Source organism: Oryctolagus cuniculus, chromosome 1 (assembly GCF_964237555.1).
Source record: "Oryctolagus cuniculus chromosome 1, mOryCun1.1, whole genome shotgun sequence".
NCBI classification, from domain to species: Eukaryota; Metazoa; Chordata; class Mammalia; order Lagomorpha; family Leporidae; genus Oryctolagus; species Oryctolagus cuniculus.
This window is the reverse complement of record NC_091432.1, coordinates 176968835-176992957: the sequence shown is the minus strand read 5'-3', so window position 1 is coordinate 176992957 and position 24123 is coordinate 176968835. Positions and strand designations below refer to the sequence as shown.

Below are 24123 nucleotides of genomic sequence, written 5' to 3'. Positions count from 1 at the left end.
GAACTATATGATCTCCAAAGTCCCTTGGAACCATAAATTTTACATGTTAAAGTAGACTCCATTCAAAAAAAAAAAAAAACTTTCTTCTTTTTTTTTTTTTAATACTTATGATTTCCAATCAGTAACACAGATAAGGTTCACGGGTGAACTGTGCATGCTCATTTTACTCAGTTCTACTCTTTAATTTAGTTAATTATCAAGAAGCATGGGTTCCGGAGATTGACATAAGAAGTGACTTACAAGTATCAGGATGGTATTAAATAAAGTAGCTTTTTTTGTTGTTTATGTGTTTTATGTCTTACATATAACACAGTCTCATTCTGAACATTTGCTTGTTCAGAGAGGTTACATGTTATTCATTCAGAGGTTATTTCATTTACACCATGGCAGGTCATTAATAATAGTAATAAAATAAAATTTTACTAAAACAAGAGTTAGGAGGAAAGTATAAATATTGGAGTGTTAATCTTTTTAACAACCCCTCCCCACAAAGTACCTCCACTCCTGAAAAATCTGTTTGCTTGAGGCATCTGGAGAAATGAAGAAACCCAGGAGAACATAAAGTATATCTTTCAAGATAGTCCCCCAAGGCTCGCTGTAAACTTTAAAAAAAAAAAAAAGTAAAAAGGTAAATTTGCCTGTGTTGATTATTCTGTTTACAGTTTAATGGTTTATTGGTTCAACTGAGAGCTGTTGTCATCATGAGGGACTGTTACTACATCAGCCTGTTTGCTGAGTGTAGCAAAGTAGAACATTTTGCTTACCTTCTTTCTTTTGTTCCCAAAGCTAATTGCTATGCATTTAACAAAAGCCCTTGTTAATAACCATGGAGGGCCCTCATTTGAATAAGTACATTCTTACTTTGGAATCACAAGCATCACTGATTCTTTATGGCTGTCAGTTACTTATATATAATTATTAGAATGTAGTATAGAAAAGGATAATAATTCAGATCTTAGGTATTTCCTCTTATGCAGATTGTTGAGAGAAATTAGATGGTCCCCATCCTTGGTTTCCGACATGATCTCATCTCACTTGGGTCAGGAATAGGGCTGATCTTCCTGAAACTTCATGGAAGTGTACCTTAAAAATATATACTGTGAAGAGTTTATGTTCACTTCTTTTTCAGTTGTTTGGCATATTTCAACCTTATGCCCTGGATTTTTTGGAGATTTTTCCTTCATTCACTTTTTGTTTGCTTTTGGAATTCTGAGCATAATTTGATCTATTATACATCTTTAATTTTCTAAAGAATCTCATTTCATATTGGCAGGCACTTATAAAGAATTAAAATTATTTAGATGAGTGTGCATTTTTATAAGCATAGGATCAAATCTTTTATAGAGTCTTTATCAGTACAAAAAATAAGAATTACTTCCCATCAACATGTATCTACAATTTAGACTAAATTTTTTAAACTGACCTGCAGTTGTTCTTTTACATTTGATTGCTCTTTGCAGCAGTGATGGTTAACTTCCCATTTTTAAGGGAAAATACTTGGAAATACTATTTGCACTTAGGAATATTTTATGTAAATGAAGGTATGTATGTGTTTGCCATTTTAAAGTTTTAAATTTTAATTTAAAAAATCATTGAAAGCTGAATTATCTAACACTGATTCTCTCACAGGACAGAAACTAAGGAATCACCATCCCAAACTCAAAAAATATTAGAACCTATGATTTTAAACTTACTTAAAACCTTATATAGAATTATTTTTATTAATCCAGAAACACTGAATTATACAAATAACAAGAGCATTTAACATGTCCCCTAAAGAATTTTAAGTACATCCTGTTAACCTTTCCATACTTAGAGTCTGTTCAAAATTTGCCGGGTCAGGATTATCTTAGTCAAGATTCTTAGGAATTGATTTTCTTAGGAATTATGGTCATGGATATCATTGACAACATGTGATTTCTATTTTAATCTTTGTTTCTTCCAACCACACTATTACCTTTGAAATTTCACTTTATCAGGAACTTTATTCATTCAAAGGTGCTTTATTAATTTAAAAAAATACAATGGTGAGGCCCTTTATGAAGTAACCTGGCTTACATAAGCCACAATATACAAGCATGCATAAATATATGTTTCCCCAAAACTTTTGGAACTATTGATAGTGCCAGTCCACAATAGAAATAGATAAATAAATTTAAGTTATATTTTAGTTTTAGTAACTGAAAGTGAATTCAGTGCTATTAGTCATCTGCCAATTTCTTTGGTATCACATTTTTGCTAAGTGTGTTTATTGATTATTTTGTATCTATTTAAGCAAATTTTTCTTGTCTGGAAGAAAATGTACTTATTGTATATATCTTAAAGATAGATGAAAATGAATAGCTGTAGTCAGCCTTTTGAAAGTGTTATTAGGAATGAAAACTTTAAAAGTATGTTGATTTTAAATAGTCAGCCTATGGTCAAAATTAGTCCATTTTACATTTTTATGGGTAGTAAAACAAATAAACAAAAAGTGAGTAGCTTAACAAAAAACTAGGAGATAGTGTTCCTGTAGTTGTCTGTGGGACAGTAAGCAATCAGTGAGTGCTATTTAGGATTCCCCAAGGCTTTGTGGAAGTGTTGTCTCTTTCTGAAAACTTCCCCAGTCTAAGTTGAGAGCCCCATGTAAGCTAATATTAAGTTAATAATTGATAGGATTAATATGTTCTGTGTCTTCTTGAGCATTTTAATTGACTCAAAACTAGCATTTTCATTGATTAGAACATAATAAATGATTCCCATGATATTTATAAAAAATAAAATTTCTTGATTATTTTCTGAATACTTTTAAAATTATACTTTGGAATAACAACTCATCTTCTCTGTAATGTAAAAACTAAAAGCAAAAGTTTTGGAAGTTTTAGGTAGTATTTTTGAAACCTTCTACATCAATGGAAAAGTAAGCAAAAAGCTATCATCCTATTGCATAGAGTATGTAGAAAACTGAGTCTAAAAGGGAAAGTAAAGATTCTTAATAGCCCCCAGTGTTTTCTTAGCCATAACATAATCGGAAAGGATTAAAAGAGTTTATCATAATTTTTCAGGCATTTTGGCTCCAATCATCATCCAGGAATTCTCACTGAAAAGCAGGGAACAAGGTTTAGTGGATGACTGTGAAGAAGTCATCTTTTCAATACAAGATGTGGTTAATTTACAGCATAGCTATCTAAAGGTTAAAAAGCATGATTTTCTAGTGTGTTTTTCCCCCAAAGCCAGATAAGTTTACTTTCTTAAGCATAAAAATAAGCAATATATCTTTTCAATAAATCTGCTAGCACCGTAGGGCAGCTGTTAACTAAACAGAGCTGGATAGGGTTACTTGGAACAATCTCGGAAGGGCAGATTGGATGATGCGGAGATCTGGGAAGAATTTGTTTCAGCCTGTATTCAGTGCATTCCATACTTTCTTCAGATGTAGAAAAGTATTTTAAATGCCACTACTCTGAATTTAAAATGAGTAAAAACTCTTATCAACTCTTTCTTAGCAACACCACTTCAAAGGAAACAAAATTAGTGAACATATAAACTGAATACCTTGATGACTCTAAACATAAATTAGGGTGAATGGTTGCAGGGTGGGACCTTTCTCCTCTGAACTGCATGTCTTCTGTGTTTTGCAAACTGCATGCTTAAAGTTATTGATTATTTTACCCAGTACAGATTATTTGGTATGTTGCACAGGAAGAAAAAGCATTTTATTTTCTTTCTAAAATATATCTCTATTGAATATTAACGTTTGCTTTTATTTCAGCTCAATTTATACTCTAATAATGGCTAATTGTTATGTTCTAAGCACTTGTTTCTCTTGTATGCTTTAATGAATAGAGAAGCATATTGCAATAACTTTTTCTAAAAAAGAGTCTAGGAATTTTGCTTTTCAAAGTAAGATTTTCTTTTGCTTTTTTTTTTTCCTTTAAGTTGCCTCTTGGGAAAGTAAGGATAATGCCATATACAGTTCTAGTTTGCATGTGTTCATTTAAATACTAAAAACTGTAGTACTGCTCGATCCATATCTGACTGCTAGGTTTCAATTGACAGCTGAGGATTTGTGACTGGACCATGAATCAAAACGGCAGGCATTTATACCCCAGTACCAGTGAGGATACATTGGGAATTACTTGGCAAAGGTAACATTTTAATTATTTCCAACCCTACACTTACACCTAAAAATTACATGACCTATAATATTTGTTTTTAACTAGCTTTGCAGAAAATATATGTTAAAATTTAGTTGTTTTGGCTCTACCATCTCTCTTTCCCTACCCTTCTCTTTTATTTCTTGTTTAAATGCAACAACAAATTAATTTGGGGCTATAGCATATGCTAACTGATCATTGGAATTTCTAAATGCTGTCAAATGTTTTATACAATTTTTAAGATTTTTGGTGGGATGGAGGGTGGAATTTGACATTTAGATTTTAGAACCTGAAAAATGAAATCACAGCTTTAGGGAAGATTTTTCAGCTAAGGTTAAAGCATTTGTTTTTCACATAGATTATTCTCATTTTGACACTTTCTTCTGCTAAGCCATTTTGCTATTCATTTATTCTCCTGTCAGAGGAGGAAAGCTAGAAGAACGTCAAGTTAGTCAACGTAACTCATATTGGCAGCACCCATAAGTTTTGGAATGAGAAGACTGTTGGAATCCGTAGCTTAAAGAGAGTTTAGTTTAAATAGATTTTGTACCACTGTAATTCCTGGAGGACTGACTTTGATTGGTTGGCTGAGATTATCCCAAAACTTCATTTTCAAAACAAGTTTTGATATTGTCTCATGTATCGGTTTTGGAAAGTAAGTAGTTCTAAGTCAGTGTCTTATGTATTGTTTCAATAAAGAACAAAGTGTGTCAATTTCACAAATTAAGTAATCAAAATTTACAGTTTAATCATATCTAAGAAGAGATAAAAATTTGCAGGAGAGAGTGAGATAATCGTGTTAAGTAGAGCCAACCTAATTTTCCAACCCTTCTGCGATTCTGACCCTCCCTTTACCAAGTGTGCCTGTGCAAAGGTTCTTACTGAATTGGTAGTTGTCAATGCGCTGCTCATCTCCATATTGGATGATAGACCCTACTGAAGAGTAGAGTGTAAGAGAACCAAAGTAATTAAATGTCCATTTTTACTCAGGTAAAAATTAAGAAAATTATTTACATTCTGCTTTTAATAATCTGTGACTTTTATTAATTCATAACTTGAAATCAATACCATATGACTTTTCCTCTTTGAAAATTGCTATATATCAACTTTAAATATAGACAGGTTTTTACATGTTGTGATTTTCTTTTCAAGAAGCTTTTATTGTTCCTTCCATTGGAAAAATACAATATACATTTATAAAGAAGATAAACTCAATTGAGTCATCTTACTTAGTCTTAGGCATTGTCTTAAGTTAAATGAAAATATCATGTCAAAAAGCCTGAATTAAGATTTTTTAGGTGAATTGGGTCGATCATATAATGTTTTTAACTTTATTTTATTAAATAACTTCCTTATATTCCATGATTTGCCTCTAAGTTAGCAAATTGGCCCATATCTGCCTACCTGTGTGCAAGCTTACCATATTTACAAGAATACAGATCAAATGAAGTATATTCTTGCTGCTAAATTTGCCACTCACTGGATAAATTTACAAATCCATGGATCACTGGTTGACTTTTGCATAATCTAAAATAGGATAGTACCTGTAAAGTACATTAAAGCCAAATAAAAAACATACATAGCTACCTAGCTCCTAGGAATTCTTTGAATCAAAAATTGATATCACAAAAAAAGACCAGGTGAGTGAACAATGAGTCACAGAACACGAGGATTGATGTGAATGGATATGATGGCTAAACTCAGTTCTTAGGGGAATATTGTCCTTGTTACCACTCTCCTTCTGGGTGAAAAATTGGTGTGGCAATCAGTTTTGGGTCATAAGTCAGAAAAAATTCAGAATTTATTTTGGTAAGATTTCTTTCTACCCTCTCCCTTTCCAAAACAGTAATTTTTCTTTGGATTAGTAGATAATGATCTTTAGAATGGCCTTAATGATTCAAAAAGCTCTTATAAAGGTTTTCTTCTTCCCTTTTTATCATGATTCAGAAGGCACGTAATGGATAATGGCAGGAGTCACAGTCATACATTCAACAGGTATTTATTCAATCATTATGGCTGGTATAGACGCACAGTTCTTGAAATCTAAGTACAATTGAATGCAGAGTGAATGTCCTCAAATGAGACAGCAGTGTGCTTTGGTTTGTTACAGTTTTAAAAAATGAACACAAGTAGAGTCTATATTTGATCATTCAGATAGGCCAGGTCTGTGGCACAACAGCTTCATCCATAATCCATAGTGTACGCCCTGTGCGTTTTTGAGAGAGACTATTGCAAAAGGAAATGGTAAGTGGGACACTACTATTTTAAGGCAGATAGCAGACATCTGAAATCTTCAGGGCTTGGCTACAGCTTTGGAATCATCCAAATACATTGAAAATATCTGAGAAATGTATATCTATTCAATCAGAGAATTAAATAATTTGCCTCTGTCGTGATGGAATAAAGAAAGTATCACAGGTTATTCCTGTTGTGGTTGTCGCTTTTTGTTTTTAACAAAAGGCAATCCCTGCAGACTTCTTAGTGGAAACGGACAAAGCAAAGCTAGTGTTTTGGTTTGGCTTTATTTTGTTTTGACTGTGTGTTGTCTGTCACCATTCTGTTCCTCCTATAGTCACTTATCCAAGGTGGTCCCCTTTTCTGTCTTTCTCCATGGAGGGGTTCCCATGTCAAACGCAGTTCTTTTTCTGGGATTGAAAATGGCAGTGCCGAGGTAGCTGTGCAAGTCCAATCAAAGCTGGGCGAGTTCTTCCGTCTCCTCCCCACCCCCAACACACGCACAGACATTTCCTTAGGAACCCGAGCTAACTCTTCTGGAAAATTTCCACACACTGATTAGGGTGCAGCCCTGAAGATGCTTCTTTTGTTTTGGCTTTAGAATTTTGAGAGCCCTGTTTGTGTGTGTGTGTGAGTGTGAGCGTGTGCACATGTGCAAAAGAATTACTTTGCACCCTGAGAAAGTAAACTTTTCTGTTTAAATAAAAGGCCAGGTACTGCAGTTAAGGCAGAGTAGAATGGTTAAGGGTTCAATTCTTCCGTGAGAGTAGGCTACCCCATTATGAGGGTAATAAGAGATGAATTGCTTAAATAGGTACTGTTGTGTTGTGTTTGGTCCTCCTCTGTGGAAAACTTATATTGTTTTGCATATGTGAGTTATGTGGGCACAAACACATACAGCACTTACTCCCTCACTGGCTTTCTTTTTGGAAATTATGGTCAGAACATGGATTGCATTATGCAATATAAAAGAGCAATGTAATTGAATGAAAAAGCAAGCTGAAGGACAATCCAAGAATAATATAAACATAAGTTATTTTGAAACATTGGAGGGAGTGTTTTATGCAAAAGAGAAACTGGATTTATTGTTTCATTTGCTCGTCTCCCCCTTCACCCTTTTCAAGAAAACTCAAAGCCACAAGTGAGCGGTTGTGTGTGTCTGATGGCTTACATAAACATAGAAGAAGCCTTCAGATGGCTAAAATAAACATGCGCGTGTTACTGAAGGATCTGTTTACACAAACCATTTGCTCAGCCTCTGAAATAATGAATAAATGAAGATTTTCCCGAAATAATTGGAAGGATTTTTGTGTTTCTGCTGATGCCATAATTGAATGGCACCGACGAGACTGTTATCAGCTATTTTCCACGTCACACGTGTTAGCAGTTCCTTTCCATGAGCTGAATACTTCATTCTGTAGTTACTTTACCCATGTTTTTGTAAGAAATTGTCGTTTATTACTGCAATTCAAGAGCGTTGCTTGATTTCCCAAGAGAAATTTAGCAGCCAGTAAAGGTTATTTGGATCTGGTTGGTCAGGAGAGAGAGGGCCGAAAGCAAAGGATAGCGTTTTGTACCTGCAGCTCTGTTCCCACAACACTGCTCTGAACCACTGGCCATGTTTCTTGCTGTGTCCATGGAATTTCCATTGTAAAATGTGTTGTTCTCAAAAGACTTAAGAACGAATATATCAACAAGAATAATTTTCAGTATTGGGTTTCAAATTGTATTTTTGTAGGTGCATATATGTTTTTGCATGTCAATGCATGTATGTGTGGGGATGTAGATTGTAGGGGTGTGTGTGCATGCATGTGTGTGTGTGTGTGTGTTCACATATTTGTGGCCTTTGTGGGATAAGGGCACTCACTATGTGTCCTGTCCTTGGGTGGAATTAAGAGTTAACTTCTGTTTCAGTATTACACTTCGAAGTCCCTGCGAACTCACTTAGGTTAGCATTTCCTGCTCTCCGTTTGTTATCTTGACACATAACTATAGTACAACAGCTGGGTTGTTCCTGGAGTTCCTGCGGGGAGCTTTATTCTCAGAGTGCTGAATTTCCTTTTCAGCTGTCAGCTCTAAAGTGTGTTCAAAATGTTCAACTTTTTATACACTCTTCTGGGCCCCTAGCACCACTCTGGGACTATGATAGAAATGCTGATAAGGTCGATGAATGGGAGAATCTTTGGTTCAAGGCAGAGATTTGCAAAAGCCACATTCGCTCAAGGCCGTTGTTTGGTAACAGGGCTGCTTACTAGCATTGCTCTTTGTATTTGAATATTCTACCTAAAAGAATGACTCAATTCTTATCAAAATCATTTGCACCTGTTATGAAATCAAAACTAAAAACACTGCCATTCTTAAAAATGATCTTGCTACGGTTTTTACAGACACACAGTATCTGACCTGGCTGCTGAGGCTGTATTGGGATTTGTCGTAGTTTTGCCTAACTTTCTCCATTTATAAAGAAAGATTTGTGCAACACGATGTTTCCTCTTTATCTAGGCAAACTCTTCAGAACACTTCCTAAGAAATTAATTGTATTCCAGCCAGACTTGCACGCTGCCATCCCACAGGAAATGGGTCAGCAATCCATTAAGATGCCATTAGATAATCTAATTTGGAACTTAATCTCTAAATTAACCATGCTCCATACTTGAAGCATACTTGAGAGAAAGAAAAAAAGTTTACGTTTGAATCGAGAGGGGAGCCGAAGCGTGAAGAAGGCTGTTTGTTTTTTCTGTAGCTGTGGTCACGTCTCAAGCCGTCTGGTAACCAGGAGAAACCAGACATGATGTAATTCCAGATTGAACTTGAACTTCAGGGACTTAGGATGGGGGAACAATGGACCATAGGAATCAATAATGTCCATTTTCCACATGATTATGTTTGGAGCTTTAAGTTAACCTTTATGGGAGAAGCGGCAGGATCTGTAGTGTGATCAAAATGAGATGGTCCAGAGACAAGATGTTAGGGGAAAGAAAACAACTTTTTCCGTGATATTTTCTGAGCAGCACTGCAGATTCCAGCAGGATTAGAAAAGTTCCCGCTCTGCAGTAAACTGGTGGCCTGTTCAGAGCACTCTTTGTTCGCTTAGGTAGGACAAACTTAATCTTACGTTTCCTGTCAGATGATTTTTGGCAGCGCTACTGGGGAGGGAGGAGTGTGGTTCAGAAAATTCCCTAATGTAAACCTTGCCGATTAACCCTTTGCAATGAAAGGAAGTGTGATAAGCACCTACTTTATTTGAGGATGGTTTATGGAAAGTGCCATATTTACATATGCATCACATCCATACAGAATCAGCTCCATGGGCAGCCACAGCACATTCATTAGCTTACCTTGTTGCTAGTGCTGGTCGTAGCTACAAAGGGAAATTTCAGCTGTACAGCTTAAACATCAAAGCCTGTGAATGAGTAAATATAAAAATAAACATAATTTGTAAAAAAAAGAGAGAACCTACTTAAGTTAAAGCAACTAAAGAACATAGATTCTAGATATTCAGAAATTGTAGGAAGAATTACTCTCTCCCTTGTTAACTTTGTTCCCGGGATGGAAGATCTTTTGCACATGTGAACGGAGCAGCAGGCACAGTATCAAAGTGTTCAGTCCCTTAATCATTTCTCATGTTATGCTTCATAATTCTGATACAAATGGATTCTGTCCTTTTGAGGTGAAGTTGTGCAAATAATACTGGTTTAATGAAAATCATTTGTGAAAGGTCTCATTTTGCTTTTGTATAAAACTTGCATTTCTATTTACTTCAGTATGCCTTGGATGATTTTCTCTAGTGAAAGGCACTAGTTTGAAGCACCAGTTTTGTAGAGAATTTTATCTGCTGTTGAAGAATCACTTATGCAAATAAGAGGAGCAGTAGCACTTGTAACAATAGCACTGAAAAGGAGCCCGGGGTAGAGAGGAATACAGAGGCGAGAAAGAGGCTGGAAATCAACATGTGGGCTCTCCACTGGCTCAGGCATTGGGAGGAGATAGAATAGCTAACTTTGAGCCTGAAAATTCTGCATTTTTTGAATTGGCCAAAACCTCCCACAGCTACATAAATGGCTGTATATGTATGTGTGTGTATATCACGATTTATTTACAACTTGCCATGTTCATAATTCTTCATCTTGGATTTTCAGTTTTAAAATGTAAAAAAGCAAGAATAATATTTTAAAATCTATTTAAGTTGGTCTATTGGGAGAAGAGCTTATTTATTTATGTTTAAAGTAAGGAAATCAGTTTTTTTTTACTTTACGGTGTAGAGATTGCCTTGTTGACGGGTCTTCTAGGATTATGTAAGACGATCTCCCTAGAAGTGCACCAGTAACTGATGAAGGCGTTTCATGTGCAGCTTCAGCGCTCCCCACATTGAGTTTCTCTTGCTCTTCATTCAACAACAACAAATTTCACCAGCATACACCATTATTTTACTTTTACAATGCTACCACCCACGCATGATAAGCATTCAGTCTAGCATGCCCCAATAACAAAACATGTCTGAAACAATTGAATATAAATTAATGAGTTTTGACAGCCTATCATTTTGATATATTATTTTCAAAACTGTTGGTCTCCAAGGAGTAGCAATAAAGAAAGCTATTTACCTACTTAGTTACGAAACAAATATGTTTCTCTTTCATTACTATGAAGTGCTATTGCTTGCAGTTAGAATAATTCCATGAGCCACCTGCAGTTTATGATATTTGGTGTTTCCCTGAGAACCCACAAGAGTACTTTGCAGTTCAGGTAAGAGCTAGCCAGGGAGCTTTCTGATACAGATTATTACAAATAGTAATAATCATTAGAAATCATCTTGCATGCAAATAGGATCATTCAGATGGCAATAATGATCCGTAAAAATGGGAAAAATAAACCTAAGACTTGTTAGAGCACTTTGTGTATATCACTTCCAGTCTAGCCTTCTCCAAAGTAGGACTCTAGAAGCAAACTACTGACCCACTGCCGCATCAGTATAGATGTGAAACAGACGCAAATATTGCAGTCAGCTAAAAAGCAACTGAAATTGAATAAGTAAAATACAGTTATTTGGGCTGATTTTTTTTACTCAAGAGTAATCCTGGGAATTTCAGGGTGTGATATGGACCTAAATCCATAGACCCTTTTGTATAATTCAGTGGTGATATCAGCTCTAGTCCAGGGGAAAAAAAGTAAAATATGTTTCACAGAAGAGAGGGATGAGGTCCAAGTATAGTGGGTAAAAATATATGTCCTAGAACCCTTCTGCTGGACTTCAATTCCTGCCTTCTCTAACTTAACAGCATCATTAAGTTGGGCAAGAATCTTAGCTCCATTTTCATTTGAACCTCATTTTCCCCATCTGTAAAAATTTGGATATTAGTGATATTTTCTCATAGGTTTGCCGTGAGGATTAAAAGCTGTAGCGTAGGAAAAGCACATAGAACAGTGCCTGGCAAATAATAAATACTACACAATCGCTAACAATAAGCATAGTTATTAAGTACCATTTGTTTTTACTTCTATTGCATTAATAGATTTAACATAAGTGCTACTCAATTCTTCCTTCCACTGGTCTGTGTGAGCATTATTTCCCAAGATGTGATCTGCAGGCTTTGTGTCATTTTGAAGTAAGCAGCTAGTTCAGATGCACACATATACAATCAAGGACAGCGTGGTTTCTAACTTAACTAGTACTTAATTACCCCACCCTTGCCCAGCTTTTCTGGACAGGTTTTTAGCTATTAATAGGGGAAATTGTTCATTGTGCAGCTACAGAGAGATACCAATACCTGTGTGTTAATCTTGTGCCCATAAAACTAGAGTGCTTAGCCAAGGAAGTCAAAAACTTTCCTTCCTAGAGCTATCTGAACCTGGTGCGAATGAATTAAAGGGAAATGCCTCTTTTAAGTTAAAATATCCATTTTACAAATATTTATTCCTTCTACTCTCTGTGCCATTGCTTTTTTTTTTAATCCGTATGTATAATAATGGTGGCTACTGATACAGTTGAGGTATGTGTAAATATATACAATTCTTTGTGCTTCATCCCAGAACTATTTTTTTTTTTTTTTGACAGAGTGGACAGTGAGAGAGAGAGACAGAGAGAAAGGTCTTCCTTTGCCGTTGGTTCACCCTCCAATGGCCGCCGCGGCCGGCGCGCTGTGGCCGGCGCACCGCGCTGATCCAATGGCAGGAGCCAGAAGCCAGGTGCTTTTCCTGGTCTCCCATGGGGTGCAGGGCCCAAGCACCTGGGCCATCCTCCACTGCACTCCCTGGCCACTGCAGAGAGCTGGCCTGGAAGAGGGGCAACTGGGACAGAATCCGGCGCCCTGACCGGGACTAGAACCTGGTGTGCCGGCGCCGCTAGGCGGAGGATTAGCCTAGTGAGCCGCGGCGCCGGCCCCCCAGAACTATTTTCTAAACTTCTGAGAGTATTTGCTGTCTTTAAAAAAAAAAAAGATATATTTTATTTATTTGAAAGATGGAGTTACAGAGAGAGAGAGAGAGAGAGAGAGACCTTCCATCTGATGGTTTATTCCCCAAATGGCCATAATGGCCAGGGCTGGACCAGACTGAAGGCAGGAGCAAGGAGATTCCCCTGGGTCTCTCACATGGGTGAAAGTGCTCAAGGACTTAGACCATCCTCTGCTGCTTTCCCAGGCACATTAACAGGGAACTGGACAGGAAGTGGAACAACCAGGACTTGAACCGGTACCCATATGGGATGCTGGTGTTACAGGCTGCTGCTTAACTCTCTATACCACAATGCCTGCCTTTGAAGTAAATATGCTATCTGTCTTTGAAGTAAATATGGTATCTTGTGATTAAATCACCATGTAAAATCTGCATGGGCAATATTACGATTCCCCTGAAAAGTACTAGCACACTGGATACTTTGACATCTTATAAATGAACAAATGGGTTGTCTAATCCATTATCAAATAAACACAAACTATCAATAAATGAGTATTGCCTTTCTTGAAAAAGTTCTTACTATTTTAATCACTTAGGACTGTTAGGTAAAATGAAGGCTTTAACTTTGTTTCCTGACTCAACTTAATGATTTTATGGGTGTTTATTTGGCATTCTATAGTTCTTGGGTGATGAGTGAATTCAAAGTGTAGACCCTACCCCTTTTAGGCCTAGACTACAATCGGAACACACCAAATATTGGTGTGGCCGCGTGAGAACAATCTTCTCTTTCTCATTCATGGAAAGTTAGTCTACTCCTTGTAGATGTAAAGACCAACTGTTTTAGTCAGTTTAGGATAGGAAATATATTAATAGTATATCATTTTTAAAAAGGAAGAAGTAGGCATCCTCTTCCCTCTTAATCTTCATCACAATGTCACTGCAGTACAAGAGAAATTCAAAACATTCTTGGAAAATGGATTACAAGACAAGTTTAGGGAGCAGGCATTTAGCCCAGAGATTGAAATGCCCATGTTCCACATCAGAATTCCTGGGCTTGCTTCTTCCTCTGGTTCTTGGCTCCAGCTTCTTGCTGATGCAAGCCCTGGGAGGCAGTGGTGATGGCTCTCGGAGACTTGGATTGAGTTCACAGCTCCTGGCTTTGACTTGGCCCAGTCCCAGCCATTGTGGGTATTTGGGGAATGAACCAGAGCATGGGACTTCTCTCTCCCCTCCCCCCAGCTCTCTGCATCTCAAGTTTTTCTGAAGAAGAAGGAGAAGGAAAAAGGAAGAAGAAGCTTATTTTGATGCTAAAAATTAAAATCCATATGTAATTTTTTAATCAATCATTTTCCCCAAACTTTTTGAAGACCTCTCTAGGATGTCAGCTATAGATATTCTCAGAGGAGATAGGTACATGGACTGTCAGATTGCCTGGCCACTCAGACCAGCAACAAATATGTCTGCCACATCAGTTACATTATTATTCAGCTTATATGGGGCATGGAAAACATATTGTCTCTTGAAGCAAATACATTTTACCTTCAGAAACTCTGCTCAGAAGTTTTTTCTAATGCTGAGTCAGCATCTGACCTCCTAGGGAGGAAATGTCATAGTGAAATGACCACAGGAATCACGAGGAACTGGTTTATATCGGAGTGCTTAGGTGGAAGACTTTGGTCAAGTGACTTGCCTCAGTTTCCTTATCTGTGAAATGGAGTTAATGATGGCCATTTCAAGAGTTCATGGCAAGAATTAAGGAACATGGGCCGGCGCCGCGGCTCAATAGGCTAATCCTCTGCCTAGCGGCGCCGGCACACCGGGTTCTAGTCCCGGTCGGGGCGCCGGATTCTGTCCCGGTTGCCCCTCTTCCAGGCCAGCCCTCTGCTGTGGCCAGGGAGTGCAGTGGAGGATGGCCCAGGTGCTTGGGCCCTGCACCCCATGGGAGACCAGGAAAAGCACCTGGCTCCTGGCTCCTGCCATTGGATCAGCGCGGTGCGCCGGCCACAGCGCGCCGGCCGCGGCGGCCATTGAAGGGTGAACCAACGGCAAAGGAAGACCTTTCTCTCTGTCTCTCTCTCTCACTGTCCACTCTGCCTGTCAAAAATAAAAAAAAAAAAAAAGAATTAAGGAACATGACACGTGTAAAGTGCCAGAGATGGGACCCTGCTCCTCAGCATGGTTATATCTGGCCGTCCACCCCCCTTTTTTTAAGATTCATTTATTTATTTGAAAGGCAGAGTTACAGAGAGGCAGAGGCAGAGAGAGGTCTTTCATCCGCTGGCTCACTCCCTAGATGGTCACAATGGCCGGAGCTGTGCCGATCCGAAGCCAGGATCCAGGAGCTTTTTCCAGGTCTTCCACTTGAGTGCAACGGCCCAAGGACTCGGACCATCTTCCACTGCTTTCCCAGGCCATAGCAGAGAGCTGGATCAGAAGTGGAGCAGCTGGTACTTGAACAGTGCCCATATGGGATGCCGGGACTGCAGGCAGTGGCTTCACCCACTACCCCATAGCACCGGCCCTTAGTTCCCCCTTTTTGTGTTCAGCAAAATGTCCATCTGAATCACACAGAAGCTGATTTTTTTCCAACTCAATTGTCATGTCTTGCCTAGATCCCTTTGGCTTATCAGGTGACATTATTGGGTGAGTTTTTTTTTTTTTTTTTCAACAAACAAGTGTCATTGAGTTGTTTCTTTGAGAGTGATGCCTACAAGAAAACACAATAATCAGAGGTAGCTTGTCAATATAAAGGTAGCAGGACCATCATCCACTGATAATGCATCTTCAGATCAAAATAGTTTATTTGATTCTTTGCTTTTAGGGAGAACCACATCATATATCTGGTCAAAATAATGTTAAAATATTCTCCCTGCCATCAGACATTTCACTTTTGGATGTTTGATTTAGTTCTGGTGTATTTTGTATGTTATGGAATATTTCATTATATATGGAGAGTAGTCGTCCTTAGGGTGAGTCGTGCTTTGGGGGAGCCTGATTCTTCACAAAATACTTATATTCTTTTTTTCTTTCTTTTAATAGTTACAGCCAACATATATTTTTAAAATATGTGCTTTCAGCTTTCAATCATGTTCATCTTTTGTTGCCTAAGCAGGGGAGATTTGGAAGTAGAAAGTCTAGTGACAACAAAGAGACTGCATGCTTGAAAACATAATAAAGTAGCTGAATTTGACCTGAAATATCTTAAAATCTTTTCAGTTACATTCTCATGTCTCTATAGGCAGAGCTCAGAGTGTTGGATTATTCATACAATTTTAGTTTATTCATATATGATTATTCATAGAATTCTCAGTCTACTATGAAGCAAAAGTATTGGGGAGTTTAGATACAACTAATTTGTGTATGTTGATTTTATCTAAATATAATTATTGGCATGAATTTGTGTGTAGAGAATGATATCTGAAAAGCACGATTATATTTTTGCTTAAATCACTGCAATTTTGGGCATTGTGTTTTTGACATTAAATGATCTAGATTATTTTGTTTGATTAAACATTTTCCTTTTACATTGTTAAAGTCTTTGAAATAGTTTTACTAATTTTTTCAATGGGACTACCAAAAGAGCTCTAAAAATGTTTGTGCCTTATAGTTCTGAACTTAACCTATGAATTGGCAATAAGAGACTTATAAAACTCATATATGGGGTCTGCATAGTGTTAATGTTTGAGATTTATTTCCCCCTGAAGATTCATAAACAGTATTGACAAATATATTACACACTGCAATTTTGATATGGTCATAATGTAGGATGGGAGGTTTGAAAGGTTTAAATAAACATGTAAATTTAATTTGTTAGACATTCTGCAGCAAGAGTCCTGTTAGTAACTAACATCAATTTATTTTATTGTGCATTTCCCAAAGAATGATAATATATGTCTCGTACAAAGAACAAGTAAGAAAGCTGTTGCAAAATAAACCCTGAGTTCTTGTCTTCTCTACTGTTAGTTGGTAGACTTGTCCATTTAAGCAGTCACACCTCATTTTGACTGTGATATTATACTTTATGTCCCTAAAGCATGCAATCCCCAAATAACTTTTGTCCAGCTATTTAATTTGGGATTCTTGCTGAGTTTGCAAAGTGATTTGATTGTTGTTGACATTGTCTTTTATTGTCAAGGATCATCTATTTGATGTAGTCTTTGCTTTTGGTACGTGCTTCTTCCTTCGTTTTAAAAATAACAGACACCCATTTTCGTAATTTATTTTATTTAAGAAATACTTAGCATCAGCTGTGGCCAGATTGTAAGGATAGATAAGACTAATTCATTTTTTCTATAGAGCTTACCTCTTAGCCAGTAAGATAATCACAGATACAGATAACTGTGACCTGAAGTAATAATTGCTGCAATAGAACTGTGTACAGAGTGCAGTGGAAGCACAGGTGAGGGGAAAATAAGTTTCTTGATGCGTTATGTAACCTTGTTCCCAATCAGGGAGCAGGCCACAGAAATAAGTTGTTGAAGGTATGTGTGGGAAGAGAAACATGAGAACACAGTTGAGTCTTTTAGAAAAGGTTTCGATAAAAATATCCTTAAAACATTATGTTTTATCAGATAATGAAGATATAGTTTTTTGATTTGCAATTAATTATGCATAATCAATTTTTGTCAAAGCTAATGATCTCTGATTTTAAATTCAGAGATACCTTTTTATAGGAGATCAAATCACAATGTATTCATGAGTACAAGAAATCATGACTACCATCTTTCAGACATACTGGGTGTGATTTGAAACAATTGATTCGTTTATGTAAAATATTATTGAGCATCTACCATGTGCTATATCTGATACTAAAGGGTTAGCAAAAAAAAAAAAAAATACTGTCCTGAAACTTTTAGGCTAATCATACAATCCCTTGAGCCTAAAAGGTCACTGTGATTTGTTTCTGTTGAAAAATTAACTCAGAAATATGTACCTGGTCATGTAGCAATAAGCCACATTTTGCCTATAGATATCAGCAGTGTGCAAATCAGTAATAAATCTGCTTTTTAATCCAAAATTGTTAACTAGAGGTTACTATTCCATATAGATTTTTGTACCTTTGGAATTTAGATATGAACAAATGAGTGTGTCTATATTGATAATTACAGTAAAAGTGTCCATCTCACTATATGGTTCCTAAAGCAAAGCAAAGGATTCTAAATGAAAATTGTAAACACTAGACGGATGTCCCCATGCTATTCCATGACTAAGACTGGGTATGAAATTGTCTGATATTGCCTTGATGCATGCTTATTTATGCAGCTATTACTTAGCTTGCATTCATTTCGAGTTGAACGCTGTCAAACAAGCAATACCTCATTTTAGGTGTTCCCCAATGAACAGTGTAGGGTTGTTTTGTGGAATATGCCTCTGATACTGTTTTCCTTCCTGCGATGCTGCTTTTATGAGAGTTTGTGCCAGCAGAGAACTAGCTTAAATAGCTGGAGAACTGTCTTTCAAACATTTTTTTTAGCAACCACAGATCCAGTCTAGGTGGAAATAGAGCAGAGTGGAAGGGGACAGGAATCTTCCCACTGGCCTGGCCAGGCCTTGGGGTGGAGAGCAGCTCCCACATGCTGTCCTCACTGGTGGGGAGGGGCGGGGAGGGGCAGGAAGTGCTCAGGCTTCTGTGGCCAGCCCTGGAAGCACGCAAGAATTGGAAGCCAAAGTTTCCTCGCAGAAAGTAAGTTACAGGGGAGGACAAGAAACCATAGAACCACAGAGCCATGGAGCTGACAAGCCTGAGCAGACTCCTGTAGCCATCTCTGAATGTTTCAGATGTTTACAATGGGTGAACATTCTGGAGAGAACCAAAACAGTTGTGTTCCATTTTGGTTCTATGATTTTCATTTGTTTGGTCTTTAGTAAAAAAAAAAAAAAAAAAAAAAAAAAAAAAAAAAAAAAAAAAAAATTAAGATAGGCTTGATAATTAGGAATTTCAAATGCATGTTATACATGGATCTATTTGAAAAAGTTTTTTTTTTTTTTTCCTTCTTGTGAGGGGGAAGGAAATATCTTTCGTGACACCTGTCAATTTTAGTAAACCCAAAAGACTGGTTAAAAAAAATTGAAACCCATCTTACCATGGAATTGCTTGTGAATTAGAGGTAAAACAAGATTACAGCTCAGCTGGCAAACTGTGGTATATTGGTACATTTCTAGAGTGCTGCTTTTTGTTTTCTCTTTTGTGTTTTTTCAAAAAAATAGCATATTGCATTTACATCTATGTGGATCAGATATTCTAGGAAAAATATCCTCCATCAATTAAGAGTTCAACAATTGTGTATGTGCCCTACTTCAGGTTTTTCTGTCTCACAATTTAGTCTTTATCTTTCATAGAAGAACTAGACCATGTAATGTATGTAGGGATAATATGATAGAATTTAGCACATCTATCTCATTAGATTGTAATTTTGAAAAAAAAAAGTGATAGCACTAATTTGATGCATCAGAAGTTACATTTCTAATATTTCTGTAGATTTTAACATTGTGTTTTTTTTTTTCTCTTCCCTCCCTGCTGCCTCTCTCCTCTCAACAGTCCTGGTACCTGGGCTAGCTTGGTTCCTTTCCAAGTGTCAAATAGGACACCCATCCTACCGGCAAATGTCCAAAATTACGGTTTGAACATAATTGGAGAACCTTTCCTTCAAGCAGAAACGAGCAACTGAGGGAAAATGAAATTACAACAATAGTTTCAGAAATCAAACAAAACAAAACAAAATAAATAAAAGGAAAAGAGGAAGACTGGACAACAAAACAAAACAAAGGGAGAAAGGAAAGAAACTGAAGAAAGAAGATAATAGACCAGCAATTGCAGCACTTACAATCACTAATTCCCTTAAGGTTGAAACTGTAACGACATAAAAAGGGTCGATGCTATTTCACTGATGGTAAATCGCAGATCGCAGCCCCTGCAACGTAGCCTTTGTTACATGAAGTCCGCTGGGAAATAGATGTTCTGTCTCTATGACAATATATTTTAACTGACTTTCTAGATGCCTTAATATTTGCATGATAAGCTAGTTTTATTGGTTTAGTATTCTTGTTGTTTACGCATGGAATCACTGTTCCTGGTTATCTCACCAACAAAGGCTAGGTGGCGGCATCAGAGGTGCTGGGGGACAGAGCCATGAGCCAGCCATTTTATAAGCACTCTGATTTCTAAAAGTTAAAAAAAATATATAAAATCTCTGTAGCCTTTAGTTATCAGTACAGATTTATTAAATTTTGGCCCTTAACCCAGCCCTTTCCAGTGTGTAACCCAGTTTGAAATCTTAAAAAAAAAAAAATGAAAAAAATGAAAAAAAGAAAAAAGAAAAAAACAGTTTGAACACAAAGGCTCTATGGAAGAAATGCCTCTATGTAGGTGAAGTGTTATCTCTGCATGCAACAGTAAAAATTAATATAATATTTTCCCCACAAAAGAAACACTTAACAGAGGCAAGTGCAATTTATAAATTTATATCTAAAGGGGAATCATGATTATAAGTCCTTCAGCCCTTGGACTCTAAATTGAGGGGATTAAAAAGAATTTAAAATAATTTTGAGCGAATTTATTTTCCCCTCAGTTTTTGAGGGCATTAAAAAGGCATTAAATCAAGACAAATCATGTGCTTGAGAAAAAAAATTAATGAAAACACAGCACTTATGTTGGTTTAGCTGCAGCCTCTTTGGAGGTAGAATTTATTTATTTAAAATTACTGGTTGCATCAAGAACCCATAGGGTGTACAAAAGGTTCTATAAAATCTACATTCTAGAGACAAAGAGGCAGGCAAATCCATGTCACAAGAGTAAAGCTTACAGTTTACAAACTGGGAACGCCAGGGTGTAGGATACAAAAACGCACTCTTGAGAGAACAAATGTAATCAGGGTGCTGCAAACTTGCATGGTGCTTTCAGACCTTAGCCTTGTTCAACAAATTATTGTATTGACAGATCCGTAGTGTGCATGGGCAGACACATTTTGCCTCTATGTCTCTTAAAATTTTAATTAAAAATACTCTTTCCAGTAATCCTAATTTGCACGAAGATATAATGTCCACATTACGTGCCTTGCCTTGAAATCTAAAAAACAAAAAACAAAAAAACAAAAAAAAAAACAAAAAAGTGACATCACTACACTTGTTTTGCTGCATTTATTATCATTTTAAATCTTTACCATTTTTATGACAAAATATTTTGTACTCCAGACGAAGAAAAATGTGTGACATCATGGATTTTTTAGACAGTTATACCTTTATCTCACATTTATAAAGCATATCATGGCTGTGTATAGTTGCCGCTTAAAAATTGTAATCGACCAGCAATATTTTCAGTATTTTGGTGTTTTTTCTATTAACCTTTCATGTTTTTCATCTTCCAATTAATATTTGGGGGGAGGGGTTTCAAATTTATACGAATTATGCAATACCAAGTTTTGCCTATGTAGGTAGTGCTTTTAGCTGTATTGGTTATTATAGGTAAGTACACAGATTTAAAAAAAAAAATAATGTATGCTTTTTTTTTGTTTGTTTGTTTTAATTGACCAAAGTGGGTACTGCTATTTTTGCAGTGTGATGAGGTCCTTTTGTGTACTGAGAGATGGACAGGGGATTTTTTTTAATATACATATATATATATTCTGGGGTGGGTGGGAGGGTTTCTAACACTTTACAGTGTAGCTGTGAAGCAGTGCACCCTGAGATGGACCTGGGCTGCAAAGCCACTGTTCTGCCTACTGTGACAAACTTCAACTTAACACAGGTTCCCCTCTCGAACTTCCCACCTGGGGTGCAAGCTGAACTCATTTCTGGTTTTCATGACAACAGAAGAGTAAGAACAAGCAAACAGAACAAATTCTTCTAGAGGCAGACTTGGCTTAAAAAAAGAAAAAAAAAAAAAAAAGAAACTGTCTATCTTTTGGTTTTTGGTGGTGGTGGTAGTTTTTCCCAGAAAGTTCCAGATCCACAGTGGAGGGTGAGCCTGTCTCATATTTGGCAAAGATATTTGTTGAAATGTCCATCTCGTGGATGTTGGATGTTTCTCGCCTTGGGGGCTTAACACATGAATATACTTCCTCCCACAAACCCATTAGACCCGCTGGAGGGAGTGCGTCCATGTTCCTCGCCTGCCACTTCTCATCCCCATTTCTTCCTTTCATTAATGCTCAGATGTGATTTACCTGCGACTTTCTACTTCCAGTCGATGGCAGTGCACTTGGATTTTTCTTTTCTTTCCTTTTTCTCTTCTCTTCTTCTTCTTTTTTTTAATCCAGAAGATTGAACCGAGGGTAGTTATTATTGAATACATTTTGACTGATAGATTAAAATCAAAGTTCAGTTTTTAAGGAACAACCACAGCAAAAAAGAAATCTTGTTATGTTCCCATTCTACCTGCCCTTTTAAACTAAGAACTACAAGCAGAGGGAAATCAGAATGTTGAGACATGGATGTTCCTATGGACGAATGAAGCCCATTAGATAGTGATGGGTTTTCTAAGGGGTGCTACCTCAAAGGAGACTTGAGTTCATTTCCCCTGAGGGCTGGCCAGTGAATGGTGGCAGGTTTGCCATTGCCCTGTCTTCATCTCCTGGTCCCCTGAGTGAATTCACTCCTAAAAGAGGAGTCAGCACCACCTCAGGTTGCCCAGAGGAGCACCCCTGGCCTTCTTCCCCCAGGCCACGACCTAATAAATAAACTGTCAGTTCTCCCTGCACCTCATTTAATAATGGACACTCTAGAACAATGCTTATGGGCCAGAGAATGGTGTTTGATTAGCCCATTCAGGTTGATAACCTAAATGCTGAATAGCACAGCAGGATCCCATCAGAGCAAGTTCAAAAGCAAGTCCAGCCATTTCTGTGATAACTGTGATACTTGCCCTGGCATAACACTGAGAATCAAATCCAAGCTCTTCACATACCTTTGACCTATTAGGTGAACAAATCAACCTCACAGGACACACAGTATTTCTTAAGGCAGACGCCACTTTTTTTTTTTTTTTTTTTTTTTTTTTTTTTTTTTTTTTTTGCCAGTGAATGAGCAGTTCTTGCTATGTAAGTGACACACTGTGGGTATTCCTGCCTGCCTCTTGAATATAAAAGCCTAGTTCAAGTGTTGCTTTTTTTTTTTGTTCCTTGAAATCATTTTTTTTTCCTTCTTTCCTTCGGAAATGAAACTATTTAAAATACTACTCTCTCTCTCTCAAAATCTCAAATCCATTCTTTGGCTGCCTCTGCCTCTTTTACCAGGAAGTATATTCTGACGAAGGGCCCCACTTTTGCAGGTCTTGCACGCCCCTCCCTTACCCAGAACTGCAGAGCTTCAGGACGGCGAAGGTCACCCAAGGGCATCAGGAGGGGTGGTGGCTCCAGCCGCCAGTTCCGGGGCACTGTTCAGCCTTTGTTGCTTTGCAGCCCACCACTCTCAGTGCCTCTGAAGCGTGTTTCCCCTGGAGTGACGTGAGCGTTTGAGGCTTGTCTAAGGAAGAAGAAAGGAAAGGCAGTGAAGGAGACTGTACATAAAGACATGGCAGAAATCTTAATGATAGCAATAGAGTTATCGGGTAATGTTCGGGTGGGCAGCTCCATTAAAAAATATGTGAATGAATCTGTGAAGCTGCGAGTAGCAAGAAGAGCAGAAGCTCTTCTTTATGAACCGCCTACCTTGTAAGACAGTCATTTGTACACTGTATAGTTTTGTTAAGAATTTTTTTTTAAATTAAAATTCCCATGTTTGTAAAGCTAACTTTTTAACAATTATAATGGAACTATATGTTGTTTCCATTTTTAAAGTAAACAAGAATATTCCTTGTTTAGGGACTGGACTTGAGTTAAAACTCTCCAGGCTCTTAAGTTATGTATTAAAACAAAAAAAAAAAAATCTGTCCATGTTAGGAGTTATTTCACAGATTCCTGTGCTTGAAAAGCATAGGATACTAATCCTTTAAAAAAGTGTAAATGGAGAAAAGTTATATTTTATGAAGGTTATTTTGTTGTATTTAGTATTGGGAAAGTTGGTTTTCAGAGCATTTCAGAATGTCGGAAGCACCACTGTCTTTTTATTAGTATGTAACGGCCTTTAGCAAAAGTTTTTGTGATTGTTGCGTGATGGTATTTAAGGTTAAGTTTCACAGAGCATTCAGGATAGGCAGAAAATTAAAACAGTGCTATGTCTCACATAACGTGTCCTCAGGGAGCAGAATCTTGGACTTGTGACTTGTAGCTTCATAAGGACTCAACGGAAGAGATTGCACAGGGACATCTTCAGCGGTGTGAGAGCAGGACATGGTCTTGACCTAGACTCGAAGTTCTATGTACTGTGTGAAACGATGAAGGCTGCAGAAAGTTATCCCATGTTCAGTGTACAGTATTCATTTTTA

General features: G+C 37.2%; 1 protein-coding gene across 35 annotated transcripts in view; it reads left to right on the top strand.

Annotated features, from left to right (window-relative positions):
* NFIB (nuclear factor I B) overlaps positions 1–20292 on the top strand; it is a 483250-nt gene extending 462958 nt beyond the window's left edge. For 15 of the 35 annotated variants that reach the window (XM_051857921.2, XM_051857863.2, XM_051857855.2 and 12 more), the window contains 3 exons: positions 4039–4127; positions 6084–6131; positions 19303–20292. In XM_051857921.2, coding sequence (XP_051713881.1) covers positions 4039–4127; positions 6084–6131; positions 19303–19432 — 267 coding nt within the window. In that variant the 3' untranslated portion in view covers positions 19433–20292. The remainder of the gene's footprint in view (positions 1–4038; positions 4128–6083; positions 6132–19302) is intronic. The other 20 variants (XM_051857951.2, XM_051857932.2, XM_051857910.2 and 17 more) reach the window with 2 other exon arrangements.
* Positions 20293–24123: the final 3831 nt, after the last annotated feature.